The sequence below is a fragment of the Geospiza fortis genome, unplaced genomic scaffold, assembly GCF_000277835.1.
Source record: "Geospiza fortis unplaced genomic scaffold, GeoFor_1.0 scaffold324, whole genome shotgun sequence".
In the NCBI taxonomy this organism is placed as follows: Eukaryota; Metazoa; Chordata; class Aves; order Passeriformes; family Thraupidae; genus Geospiza; species Geospiza fortis.
This window is the reverse complement of record NW_005054559.1, coordinates 215437-228988: the sequence shown is the minus strand read 5'-3', so window position 1 is coordinate 228988 and position 13552 is coordinate 215437. Positions and strand designations below refer to the sequence as shown.

Here is a 13552-nt window from a genome sequence, read left to right as displayed (position 1 = left end):
GGTGCGGGCGCGGCCCGCGGGCCAGCCCCGAGCACAGCCCCGGGCTGAGGCCGCGCTCTCTGTCCCCACAGCCTCCTGCGGAGGTTCACGGACGGCGCCTTCGAGCCGCGCCTCACACCCACCGTCGGTGAGCCCGGGGTCCGCCCGCCCGGGGCTGGGCTCCTTCCTTGCTGGGCTCCTTCTTGCTAGGTTTCTTATTGCTGGGCTCGTTCCTGCTTGGCTTCTTTCTTGCTGCTGGGCTCTTTCTTGCCGGCTCCTTCTTTTTGGGGCCCGGAGCCAGGATCGTGCGGATGCGGGGGCTGCCAGGGTGGGCATTTGGCAATTCTTCTGACGAGCCTCCCTGTCTAACTCTCAGGTATTGATTTTAAAGTGAAGAAAATGATGCTGGAGGGCCGTGCAGTACAGCTGGCCATATGGGTAGGTTTTGTTCCGGACAGATTGGGGTGTGTTGGGTTTTGAGAGGTGTACAAGCTTCAATAGTTCTTTTTGTGGTTTCCTCGTTTCCTTCCTGCTCCTCCTCTCTCTTTGCTGAAGTCTTCCTCATGTTGAGATTTCATGAGTGTCGTGATGGTACTGCAGGAGCTGCAGACAAACAAAACCACTTCTCAAGTCTTCTTTAGTCAAGGTTTGGGACTTCCTTCCATTTAATGTTTTCCTTACTGCTCAGGATTTAAAATTTTAAATTTGCTTGTCTTGTTTAGTTTAAAATACTTTTGGTTTTTTTTGTTCTAAATGTATTTGATGTTGTGTGTTCAGGGTTTTTTCCCCTCCCTCTGTAGGATACAGCGGGACAGGAGCGTTTCAGAACAGTGACTCCCAGTTACTACAGAGGAGCTCAAGGGGTTGTTTTAGGTATGAAATAAATGGAAGAAAAGCATGATTACAGAAATTGCAGGCTTTATTTCTCCTAAATGTGCATGTCCTTGCAAAAGGAGGTTATCCAAGAGAATCAGAGGAATAATTATGGCTCAAACACGGGGTGTGCAAAACCACAGGCAGGAAATATTGCTGCTTCAATTTATTGCTTAAATTAAAAAGACAGAGATGTCACGCTGCAGGCTGTTGAGTGGATGAATTATTAGCTTTGCAGCTATCACATGGGTGGTTTTCTGGTAATAAGGTTAATCAGGGGTTGTGTTGTGTTCTTTTCCCCATGATGTTGTTACTTCTTTTTTCCCCCAGAAACTATTGATGTGATTGTTGTGATTATGGTAAGACTTGAGGTTTGCACACAAAGTCCTTTCTGTGTGACAACAGCAATTAGAAAACAAAGGGGTTCTTCCTTTCAGGATTTGTGAAGGCTAACCTTAAGTTTGCTGTACAAAATATTCTTTCTATGATTTTTAAACCTTGGTGATTTATGTAAATGCAGTTATTAAGTTACCAGTACCCAAAAGTAGCTTTGAACTCAGTCCATGTTTAAGCAGCAGCCTGTGCATGTACTTACACATAAAATTAGCTGACAAAATACCTATTTTAAAATATTCTGTGTGGCCCAATTCAGCACTACCAACAGGTAGGATATTTCTGTTGGTAAATCTGATTTTCCCTTGCAGTGGTGCTTGTGTTCTGTAATCCTGAGGGAGCACAGCCCAGTATGTTCCAGCTGTGGGAGGAGTGCGTGGTTGATGCCTCTTTCTGTAGTTCCCTAGCACCTTTTGTTTTTTCCAGGCAGTAGTTAGGAAGTGTGGATGGATGGAGTTCTGTCACAATGAAGGAAATGTTGTCCAAGGCTCTACAGCTGTTAAGCTCCTTTTCCTCTGTTCTCAGTGTATGATGTTACAAGAAAAGCCACTTTCACAGGACTAGGAAGGTGGCTGAATGAGCTGGAGATGTACACCACCTCCAGCAGCACTGTGAAGATGTTGGTTGGCAATAAAACTGATAAGGTCAGTTTGGGAATGCATCCTTTTCCATTCTTCCCTGGGTTATTTATTCCTCACAGGGTGTAAATGTGAGGTGAGTGCTGTAAGTAACACAGCTGTTGTGTCAGGAGGTAATTCACTCTGCAACTCAGCTGGGAAGGCTCCATTTCTGGATTATTTATTCCTCACAGGGTGTAAAATGTGAGGTGAGTGCTGTAAGTAACACAGCCAGCCTGGCAGTGAGCTACAGAGTGGGAAAATCCAGTTGATTAATACATATCACAGACATTTTTTCCTTTCAACAAAACCTCATTTTTGAGGTTTTGTTCTCATTTCAGTGCTGCTTTGCTGGGTACTTTTTGAAAGTGGCAAGTGTAGCTTATTTCAGTTGTGTTCTTCATCTGTCTCTGCAGCCTGATCGTGAAGTGGAGAGAAAAGAAGGGCTCCAGCTTGCCAGGAAACACTCACTGCTTTTTATAGGTATGAACCTCTGGGACAAAAACTTAAACATTCAGATGTTTATTTGGGTTTTGCCAAGCATGAATGTACAATTGTATTTCAGGTTGATGGGTTGTTAAACCTTTTTTTAAAATACCTAATTAATATGGGTTCCTTTTGCTGGAATTCATGTGCAGGGATGTAGGTTTCAGCTTCTGTATTGACTTCAACCAGAAGAACTTTTCTCTGAAACAGATTTACTGCGTATACTGTACAGGCATGAATTTTATATTCTCTTGAAACTAGCAGGATTTTTTAATTCAGAGCCCAGAAGACTGAAATTTTCCTCCTTACTGATGTCTGCAAGGACCTTGGCTGATCTTTCATTTCCAAGTTTCTGTTGCAGCTACGTAAAAGACAATATTCTTAGAGCAACAATAAAATGTACAATGTGAAGATACAAAGGTGGGAGTTTCTAAAGAGAAAGTTAATTGAAAAGATTTCTAGGAGAAATTGAATCACATAGGGGACATGCAATTCCCTCTGTATTCTTTGTTTTTCAGCTTTGTTATGGACTAATTATCTTCTAGATTTGCTGTCACAACCTGAGAACAATTTCTTTTTCTCCATTATGGAGAAAATGGGCAACTGTGGGATTCTTTTTGGTGGAAAAATGTGATACTTCAGACTGGGATGTATTTCTGTTTATCCTATTCAACTTAAGTGTACCTTTAAGAGAAAGGCGAGGAGATTCACTCATTAAAACACTCCCATCTTCTCTCTGGTCCCAAAATACATTTTCCTGAGTGCAATATACTCCCTGCAAATAAGATAAAATATTTTTTCCCCCTTCCTCCAGAGACGAGTGCCAAGACACAGGATGGAGTGCACCATGCCTTTGAGGAGCTGGTCATAAAGATCCTGCAGACTCCAGATCTTTGGGATAAGGGCACAGGGAAAAAGGGAATCCAGCTCATGGAATCATCAGCACAGCAGCATAAAGGGTTATGTGGTGCCTACTGTGCACTTATTTAAATGTACAGCTGGCTGTTGTGCCTGACTGGAGGAAAAAAAAAAAAAAGGGGCAGGGATGGGATTCCAAGCACCAATCTGTGCCCTCAGTTGTGCAGATCCAAACCACAAACTCATTAGCAAAATACATTTTTATTCATTAACAAAATACAGTTTCTCCTTCCCTTTTGCACAACTGCTGCCTGCAGGTAGTTTTTTGGTAGCTCTCAGATTTTTCACTATTAAATCATAGTGCTGCTTAGAGAATTGTGCTTTTGCTGTATGACATTCAGCATGGACTTTTGCTGAAATTCCTGCCTCAGCATAAATTAATTGGTATTCAATTCTGGAATATTATTGAGAAGTTTCTCTTCCCTTGGATGGCATGGGAAGCTTTGAGGCACCCAAGTTACCTTCATGTAGTTACTCAGCAGGAGTTTCATCAGTGGACAGAGTTTCCTGATTTTGGATGGTTTTAAAAAGTAAAAATTGCTACATTGTCCCCAGACAGTAAGCTGAGTTCCTGGTTAATTTTAAGGCTGTGATGAAGAGGATGTGTATTTTAACATTATCAGGAAAAGTGCAGGACAATGTGGTGATTGCTGTTCTCCTTGCACTGAGGATCAGGGATGAGATGCACTCATCATTTTGGGCTGTGGTTTTGCAGTCACTGAGTCTCTGCAAACCCTTGTCCTCTTCCAGAAACCACAGATAAAATTGAATTTTTTATCAGAATTGATAAAAATGTTACCAGAAATTGATAAAACTCAATTTCACAGAAAATGTGCTGCCTATGGGAGACTTTGCACTTGGGTGAGTCTGTTACCAACCCCAATATGAAGTTACCATTTTGTCTTTTACACTTTTAATGGCAATATTGTATTTTTGCTAACTTACATTAAAATAACTGAAAATTTCAGATGTAACTTGTGCCTTGCTTGTGTTAATACATATTCCTACTCTTAGATTATGTCAGATCATAAAGCAAACATACAGCTTTATTTACTGCTACTCATGCAAAATATTTTAAGATGTTATGATAGCAACCTTACTTTAAATAAATTCTGACCCTTAGCTTTTTAACTTAAATCTGAATCTTCTAAATATGTTCATGTCTTGCAGACTCTAAAAATCTGTGTGTAACCTGAAATACAGAGCTAGGGTGAGATCAATCTGGCCATTTATTGTTTTCATAAAATGATTTCGTTTGAAATGCTGTTACTGAAATATTTTAAAAACTATTTCACTCAGTTTTTCATAGGATCAAGGTACATCTGTCATGAATTGCCTCTCTAAGAATCCTTTTTGGTAGCACATGGGTGCAGAGCTGACAGGCCACTGCATGTGGAAGAATCCTCAGCATTTTTTGAGGTCACCAGAGAAAAATTCTTGTTTTTGTAGCAGTGGGAACAGAACCTCAATGCCCATGGGCAGGACCATATATGAAAGTTTTCATTTGGAGAGGATGGATGGGGGTGATTCTTCTACACAACTTTCTGGGCTTGACACAATGTAGATTCAGTGACACTGGTATGTAAGAAATGTGCTTTTAATATGCAACTTTTAGTTCTGCTAAATGTCATGGAACAAGAAGAACATTATCTGTTAAGATATAAGGAACACCAAAAGGTCTTGTTTAAAGGGCACAATACACAGGAAATATTAGACCTCAGCAGGCAAGTGAGAACAGGAACTAGTTACAGCTACCATGCACCTGTACAATGCTCTCCCCTTAAATCCCCCAAGGATAAAGCACAGCTACTTCCAGAATCATCTCTGCATCTTCCTAAGACCCACTCAAAAATATATTCAAGTCTCAAATATATACAAGGTCCTCTAAGAGTTTTCTTCTTCAGGCCAATTAGATGCTCTGGAAACCTTTACCAGATTTGGAACAGAAGTAATCATAAATGCTGGAGGGATGAAGATTTTGACTTGTAGTTCCCTCCTTTTAGTGCACAAATGTTGGAAGGATGAAGATTTTGACTTGTAGCTCCCTCCTTTTAGTGCACAAATGTTGGAAGGATGATGATTTTGACTTGTAGCTCCTCCTTTTAATGCACAAATGTTGGAAGGATGAAGATTTTGACTTGTAGCTCCTTCTTTTAGTGCATAAATGCTGGAAGGATGAAGATTTTGACCTGTGGCTCCTCCTTTGAGTGCCCTTTTTGGAGCTGTTCCATTGGTGTCAAGGCTGTGTCCCACCATGTAGCACAGGCAAAGATGTTTTGCAGAAATAAAGCTTCTTAACTGTCCTGTTTTAGAACCATATGCAGTTGTTTTCATGTACACTATAAAAATCTGTGTTTTAGGAGCTGGCCAGTCACACAGGTACACTCAGAGGTTGTTCAGCATTTGTGACAGGGAAAGTGGGAATAAGTTGTGGATGAGCAGACAATACCTGTGAGCTGTGCAAGACAATTTGGAATACTGGGAAATGTGATGGACATAAAAACCCCTCCTACAGCTGGCCTAGTGTTTAGTGCCTAACTAAAGGATTTGCAATTAATGCTTCTGTGGGAAGGGAAGGATGTTTTGCTGCCCAGCTGAACTTGTTGAACCTCTCTCCAAAGAACACTTCCCACCCAGGTGAAGGAGCTTTTTCCCAAGGGGGACTTTATTTTGAGGTTTTAAATCTAGCCACAAAATTTGTGGCCAAAGGACAAACCTTCCATCTTGTCAGTGTCTCAGCACAAAATGCTTTGGAAGTGTGGGAGCCTCTGTGAAACACCACTGTAACAAAATGCACAATTTCCAGTCTAAAGATCAGTAAAAGACTGGACTGGCTTATTTGGTCTGAGAATCAACTTCTAAATGACAGCTGCTATTCAAAAATTTGACTCAGAAAGGCAGTGTCAGCTTGTGACTTTGTTTAGTATTTCCTCATACAGTCTTTATTGCCTTCTAGGTAAGACCAGCAGTTTTGAAGGAAATTCAAGGTACTCCCCTTTTCTAATTCATGTATTTACAGAACATTTTTATACAGTCTTTCCTTTAAACATGGTAACAAGCTATGACCTAACCCAGCTGACTGGCACCCAAAATGAATCCTTGTTTAGTTTATCTAACACAGTTTTCAGCTCATTACATGCACTCTGGAGATCTTCTTTCACCAGTACAGTGTCAATTAAATGGCCATACTGCTCTTCAATAAATGCTGCTGAATTTAGAATTTCCTGCTGTTCTTCATCCTGCTGATCAAAACAAGATGTTGGTATGAAATTTACAGCATGTCCTTCTAGTATTTCAAAGTATGTATATATAGTATTTTAAAGCACAATGAGTCATTACTCTGAGAACATGTAACAAAAGCTGCTACCATTAGGAAAAGGCATTGAAGACATTAAAACTGAGATCAAGAAGCAGAATGCTACAGGCAGCTGTTCCAAAAAATGCAAAGGGCCTCAGGGAAGGGGGAAAATATGGTGCAGGAGGGACAGAAAATGGTGATACTTCATTTTATGTAGTTAGGGTTGCTGCCTAACCCACTCCTCAAAAACTGAAAAGAAATGCTGCACACATTGTCCCAAGTTCTGTATTTTTGAGGGCTTACACAAAAACAAACCAAGTGAACTAAGTTCTGTAACATATAAATTTAAGTTTAGGTTACCATAAATAATGCCATTATGCACTCTGTTCAGGTTTACACATCACCAAGCTGCAGCTGATCCAGGTTTGATTCTCAAGACCACACACTGTGTTTTGTGTGTATACCATTAAACACTGGCTGACACTGGTGTGGGTGTCACTTTGGGGATATAAAAAATTACCTTTTGATGGGCTGCTCATAGGAAATGTAAAATGATTGCTGGTTTATCTGAGTTCAGCAGCAACTTTCTGTTACTGTGATATTTTATGAAAAATCCCTTTGCCAGGATCTTTTCTCCTGAGAAGCTGGGAAGCTTCAGCTTTTCCTTGTTTTGCTACTTTGGAATGTGATTTAGAGAATTGTTTACCCAGCATGTGAATTGTTTTTAATTAATGGCCAAGCACAGCCAGCTGTGTTGGACTCTGAGTCTGTCATGAGATTTTATTATTCATTCTTTTCCAGCCTTCTGATGTTTCCTTTCTCTTTCTTTAGTGTAGTTTTAGTATAGCATTTTCTTTTAATATAATAATATAATAAATCAGCCTTCTAAGAACTTAAGAGTCAATTCTCATCTCTCACCTCGTCCTGAAACCCACAACAAAACCACAACAATTAATAACCACAACTTCCCCTGCTGCATCCTTGATGAAGTACCCAGATCCATATGGAAGACTGGCACTTGGCTTTGTGTTACTTTAAAACTTGAGGAGATACAGAATCAAAAATTCCATTCTGAAGTTCCACCTGAAAGGCTGCAGGACCTACTTAGTGCCCCACTTTAACTCCTGTTATGGAAGAGGAGTTCTTTCAAGTAACAGAAGTGCTAGCCCCAAATACTTCTTTCAAGAGATGAGAAGCTGGAATACTCACAAGAGGGGATGAGATTTCTTCTGACATGTGAGATTTTAAGACATGTTTTTTCTTTTCTGAAATGAGAGGCTTCACAAAGATAACATAAGGCTTAAACTCAGGAGTCCTCAAGTGCTTTACTGCCTGTGAACAAATGATTTTTTGTTATCAGACTTCTTTTAGCTACATGTCCATGAAACTCAAACTGGTTTCAGTGGTTTCACTGGTACTGTGGTGTGAAGTCTTGTTTCCTACACATCTGACCACAGCAAACTTTTGCTCTTCAAACAAAGGCTCATGCCAGTGTCCTTCCATACAAGACTTCATGGAGCATGACCTGAATAGCACTGGGATTCCAAGGGGCAAGGACATGGCAAAAAATACTGAGGAAAATATAAAAACCCCTGACTTCATGGGCAAGTTATGGTTTGCTTCACCTAAGCAGCAAATTTAATTAAACAAATTTAATTCTTTGAACAACTGCTGGACAAGCACTTGGCAGACACTAAATCAGGAAATCTGATCTTAGCAGTCAGTTCTATGAGATACCCTTGAATTTTAGGGCATCCTGAGAAACTGGCTTAGCACAACACTGCAAATTTTAAACTTGGAATTCATCTGAGATAGTACCACAAGCCTTTTCCTAGCCCAGTAACAAAATCTGGATCAAATTTTCAAGTATTAACTCACAGCATGGGGGTACTAAGAGCTGGCACTGCTTACACTGCTCCTGTCCTGGGGTGATTCATGGTGTTATTGCATTCTGTATCTGCACCCAAAAATGGGTACTGCATCCTTGAGATCCTACAAATGAGAGCCTTGGGGGATGTGGGTGTGCTATGGCCAGTATTTTTAAAATCAGAACTAGAATGGAAACAACAGCTTTGTTCTAAGGATTCTCTCTAGGACCTGAGCAGGCTGGGACAGGGATGCACATTGGTCCTACAGCAAGGGAAAAGTCTCACAGTGAGGATTACTAAAGAGACATCCAGGCTGTGCTGGATTAAGCCCTTTTCTGACCCAGAGATGGGGCAACTGAGAGGTGTTTTGAAAGCTTTTATTCCATTTTCAGTCTCATGTGAAGAGTGAGACAATACAGATGCTACAATTCACACCATCACAATCAGAAGCCAATTATTTCCTAATTACAATAAATTGTAAGTGTTCCTTGACCTGCTAGCTTTTGCCACCCCATGCTGTAAATGTAAATCATCTTTCACAGTTCTATTTCTTTAAAATATCTAATCTCATTTGCAAGGCATGTCCCAGCTGGACTGTACGAACTGCAACCACTGCACTGCATTCCCAAGAGTCCCATTCTGCTCAGGCAGCAGGAAATGATATTTGCATTATTTAAAAGAAGTTGCAGAACTTACTTCAGGTACCACATCCACCAAACAAACTTTCTTTTTGGCCATCACAGACCGGATTGCCTCCAGGCTTGTGCCATACAAATTTTCTTTGTACTCTCCGTGTTCCACAAATCTACAAAGTCAATACACATTTAAATATCATCTACAAAAAATACTAACAGTATTTAACTTAGAACATTTGATAGCTGTTTCCTGAAGTCAAAACAGTCAAAGAGGGAGGAGAGAGGCAGAAAACCAGGGGTGGGTGGGGAGGGATTTTATTTTTTTTACTTTTTTGTTTCCTTCCTTGCTTTGTAGCAATTCTTCAGAAATCGCCAACAGTTAATCAGCACTACTGACAAACAGGGGAAGAAGAATGGATATTTTCCACAGAAAACGGAACAAAGCTGGCAAGGCTATGGACTGCAATTCTCCCATCTTTTGGGAGCCTAGTAAAGATCTGAACTTGGAGAAAACATGTTCAGGCTCACAATGTCAGGTATAACCACAGGTTCCATCTAGCACACACTTTCAAGGAGACTTGTGAATAAAATTTTTTACTTTCAAGGAGACTTGTGAATAAAACTTTTTACCCATCTTATTAAACAGACAGTGAGCAGCTCAACTAAGTGAATCTGTTACTTTCACTAGATTCAATTCTGACCAATCATTATGCAGACTATTTAAATTCTAACTCAGGATCCTCCCACTGATGTTATTCTTAAATTGCTTCCAGCTAAATGCTGGAGTTTGCTCTAACAGTCCAGACTCTGTAAAGAGCTTTTTACTTAAAAGCTGAATCCTTTTAATACAGCTTGTCCAACTTGTCACCTGATTTTGGTATTCATGTGATGTAAAACTGAGCAAGCAATATTTTTAAATAGTCAATTATACCAGTATTTAAAAATTAACTCACTTGTTTTGTTGCACATCTGTCTCAAACGATTGCTTAGAAACAAAATTGTATTCTACTCCCTCCCTCTCATGACTTTTCCTTGATCTTGTTGTATCTAGAAGAGAAGGGAAGCAAGACATGGGAGACACATCAGCCTTTGCAAATGTTTTCTCTACTTAGTTCCAGTCACATTTGCCCAACTTCAAACAAGAAAGTTGCACAGTGGCAAATTTAAATGAACAAAATATAAATCAGACCCTATAATTTTGTTTTAGACTCAATCTCAAATATTGTATGACCAAAAATGAAGTTGCTTTGCTCCCAGGAGTGCTGTAACTAACAAAAAAATTAGGAAGCATGAGAATTTAAAATGAGAAAAAAAAACTGAAGTTGCTTTGCTCCCAGGAGTGCTGTAAATAACAAAAAAAAATTAGGAAGCATGAGAATTTACAATGAGAAAAAAAAAATTGGAGTACTTCAGAAATATTCATATAATCAGTAGTCAGAACAGAAATGATCATTAGTGCAGATGGCAAGTCATTAATTAGACAGCATTTATGGAATACAGATGTAACAAACACAAATCAGTAAATTTTACTCACGTGGAACTGCAACCCCATACTCCTGGGGGTTCTCTGACACAACTTTTTGCTTGAGCTCACTTAACTTGGCCCCCAAACAACCTAATAAAATAAAATCAAATAAAATAAAATAAAACTGTCTGATAGGTTTCTGTGTGAAATTAAATAATGCAGAAAATAAATATTTCAGTTTCACACAAAGAATATGATTTGGGAGTGTGCTTGAAGAAACCTCTTCATGAGAGAACTCATGACCTGCTCTGCAATATTCTGCTTTGAAGATCATCAGGAACAAATTTAATTCTTTGAACAACTGTTGGACAATCACCTGGCAGGCACTAAATCAGGAAATCTGATCTTAGCAGTCAGTTCTATGAGATACCCTTGAATTTTAGGGCATCCTGAGAAACTGGCTTAGCACAAGGCTGATAAGCTGAATTGAAACTACATGCAAAATCTTGTTAGAGAATTCTAACATCTGCCTCTTCATCAATAGTTCTGACAGCCTAAACACTGGAGTAAAAACCAGAAAGTGAATCAGAAAAATGAGAAATAGTCCTGCATCATTATTTTTAGGAGGATTTGGTGAGTTTGATTCCTTGTTTTGTTTTTTTTTTCCTTGTTTTTTTAATGTAATTGAAAATAAAAGAGATAGTTCTGACAAAATCCAGAAAAATGTTTTAAAAAACCCATCAGAAGCACAAAAAGCCCAAAATGAAACATGTAAGAAAAGCCTCTGGAAGTGCAGGATAAAGGAAGAGGGAGAAATGTGAAAAACTTTCAACACACTGGGTACCTTACCAATCAAAACCACCAGCCTCTGCTGTTCACCAGGCTGTTGCTGATATTTTGTGACTTCTTCATATGTGAGGAACTCTGCTCCATCTGCCTGCTCTGCCTGCTTGCCTTCATTGCCATTGTTTTCCTTCTCTTTTCGACTCAACCTAAAGCTCCTGCGTAAACCAGCTGGGCAGAAAACACAAGATAAAGATAAAACCCAGATTTTTAAACTTGTTCAGCCTCAAGTTATTGTCTTCAAATGGAAGTTATTCCCATAAATTTTTGTTTATAATCAAATCAGTGCAGATATGATCAGATCTAGGAGAAATCTGTAACAAAAGCTGCTACCATTAGGAAAAGGTGTTGAAGATATTAAAGCTGAGATCAAGGAGCAGAATGTTACTGGCAACTGTCCCAAAAAATGCAAAGGGATAAAGGGAAGGGGGAAAATATGGATATGGGATAGAAAATCCAACATCTCATTGGATATGGGATAGAAAACCTCACACATGGGATAGAAAACCTCACATCCCATTGACTATGGGATAGAAAACCTCACACATAGGATAGAAAACCTCACATCCCATTGACTATGGGATAGAAAACCTCACACATAGGATAGAAAACCTCACATCCCATTGAATATGGGATAGAAACCTAACATCCCATTGCATATGGGATAGAAAACCTAACATCCCATTGCCTATAGGATACAAAACCTAACACCCAACCTATAATAAAATCCCCCTCATAAAAATTTAGCTGCCAAGTATTGGTTATGCCAAAGTCACATTATGCCTCTTCACAGAGATAATTTAGTTTATGAATGTACGGGAAATTAATTTAATAGTTCAGTTTGAATTCTTTAATGTGGAGGTGGGTTTTTTGGGGGGGTTTTATTGGGTGGGGGTGTTTTGTTTTCATTTTGGTTCTGGATTTTTTTTTGGGGGTGGGGGTGCTAGGGAACAGGTAAAGGGTTTTGGTTACTCACCTATGTAGTGTCCATTGAAATATCCTTCACAGTCACAGTCTTCTGCAAATTCAAAAGCAAGGAAGTGGGGTAGGGCACAGGGGAAAGGAGAGTGAGAGGGAGGAAGGAAATATCTTAGATAATGTGTGTGATACAAGTCTGGCTCATTGGTAAGGAAAGAAATTTTATATCCTGCATTGTTTGCAGGTACTTTTTTAACATAATCATTGCTAATACTAAAAAATACTTGCCTTGACTAGTGGTTTGTGTTTGAAAAAATCCTTGACTTTGATACTGAACTAGAGAATTTTATATCTTGGTATTTACAGTTCCCAGAGTTTATGGAATTCAACAGGAAATATCTGATATTTGGAAAGGCAGCTGGTACATGACATATAAACTGCATAAGCCCAACAGAGTTGCTCATAATGAAAATAACACAGAAAACAATGAAGACAAATCACTTAGAATTAACATGGGTGCCCTAAAATGTTAAACCCCAATATTTCTTTATTTTTTAAACACACCAAAGACTGCATTTAACTTGCAAGTCTTTGAACCTCACTCAGAAACCTCCAGAACATGCAAATACATCTCAGAACACAAATCTTTTCTCTTGAATCAGAAAAGCAAACTTGTAAGTCACCATTACTTAAGTCATCAACCTGAATTAGATTAGTTTAAATAATACTTCACAAAGAAAATGTCCTAGGAACAATATATCTACTGTTCCCTTTGGAATTTTAGAAAATGTTATTATTTTTATTTTAGAAAATACTTTGGTTGTTTATATTCAGACAGAAAGTGAGTTAGGAGAGCACCTACCTTTGTCAGAAGACTGATCATCTATAAGTTAGCATGAAAGGCAGAGTTGGGATGATATTAAAAGATGGACAAATAATTGAGCAAAATTAGAGAAAATGGAAAGGAAGGTTCTGGTTTAATTTGCTTAGCAGGCTTTTCTATCTTAAAAAAAGTACTGCAATACAATACCTTATCTAAAGAATTTTGGGCTGAAATGGAGTTATTATAACCAGTTATCAGCTTAATTGTCTTGAAAACATCTGAGATAAAGCTTAAGCAGCACTCCTCATTACATGCCTTTATTTTCATATGAATCTAGAGTCGTTTCATGCACTCATATATGAATTTCCAGAAGACGCATTAGGTTATTCTTGCAGCTTTCAAGTTCCAAATCACAGAAAAAGTGTGAGCAAATTTT

The 13552-nt window shown here is 39.0% G+C and overlaps 3 protein-coding genes across 4 annotated transcripts in view; 1 reads left to right on the top strand and 2 right to left on the bottom strand.

The window, feature by feature from the left end:
- The window catches only part of DUSP3 (dual specificity phosphatase 3), an 8074-nt gene extending 7759 nt beyond the window's left edge, over positions 1 to 315 (bottom strand). Inside the window, exons 1-2 of the mRNA XM_031064122.1 lie at positions 289 to 315; positions 123 to 256 (exon numbers count right to left, since the gene is read on the bottom strand). Of these exons, the coding sequence (XP_030919982.1) occupies positions 123 to 256; positions 289 to 315 (161 nt within the window). The remainder of the gene's footprint in view (positions 1 to 122; positions 257 to 288) is intronic.
- On the top strand, positions 14 to 4240 carry LOC102039628 (ras-related protein Rab-18-B-like). Its single transcript, XM_031064118.1, has 6 exons — positions 14 to 127; positions 356 to 417; positions 780 to 852; positions 1771 to 1889; positions 2279 to 2345; positions 3163 to 4240. Exons 2-6 carry the CDS (start codon positions 379 to 381, stop codon positions 3336 to 3338), a joined length of 474 nt encoding a protein of 157 aa, XP_030919978.1. The 5' UTR covers positions 14 to 127; positions 356 to 378; the 3' UTR covers positions 3339 to 4240.
- A 1929-nt stretch (positions 4241 to 6169) lies between these two features.
- The window catches only part of MPP3 (membrane palmitoylated protein 3), a 19765-nt gene continuing 12382 nt past the window's right edge, over positions 6170 to 13552 (bottom strand). The window contains exons 12-19 of one of the 2 annotated variants that reach the window (XM_005429568.2): positions 13156 to 13176; positions 12352 to 12393; positions 11382 to 11546; positions 10602 to 10682; positions 10021 to 10114; positions 9129 to 9237; positions 7774 to 7896; positions 6170 to 6505 (exon numbers count right to left, since the gene is read on the bottom strand). In XM_005429568.2, the coding sequence (XP_005429625.1) occupies positions 6326 to 6505; positions 7774 to 7896; positions 9129 to 9237; positions 10021 to 10114; positions 10602 to 10682; positions 11382 to 11546; positions 12352 to 12393; positions 13156 to 13176 (815 nt within the window). In that variant the 3' untranslated portion in view covers positions 6170 to 6325. Of the gene's footprint in view, positions 6509 to 7773; positions 7897 to 9128; positions 9238 to 10020; positions 10115 to 10601; positions 10683 to 11381; positions 11547 to 12351; positions 12394 to 13155; positions 13177 to 13552 lie in introns of both variants that reach the window. The other variant, XM_014310641.2, reaches the window with a different exon arrangement.

Coding starts and splice junctions, on each gene's coding strand:
- LOC102039628 (XM_031064118.1), top strand. CDS start 379: ATGATGCTGGAGGGCCGTGCAGTACAGCTGGCCATATGG. Junction 418..779: donor CAGTACAGCTGGCCATATGG/GTAGGTTTTGTT, acceptor CTCCCTCTGTAG/GATACAGCGGGACAGGAGCG. Junction 853..1,770: donor AGCTCAAGGGGTTGTTTTAG/GTATGAAATAAA, acceptor CTCTGTTCTCAG/TGTATGATGTTACAAGAAAA.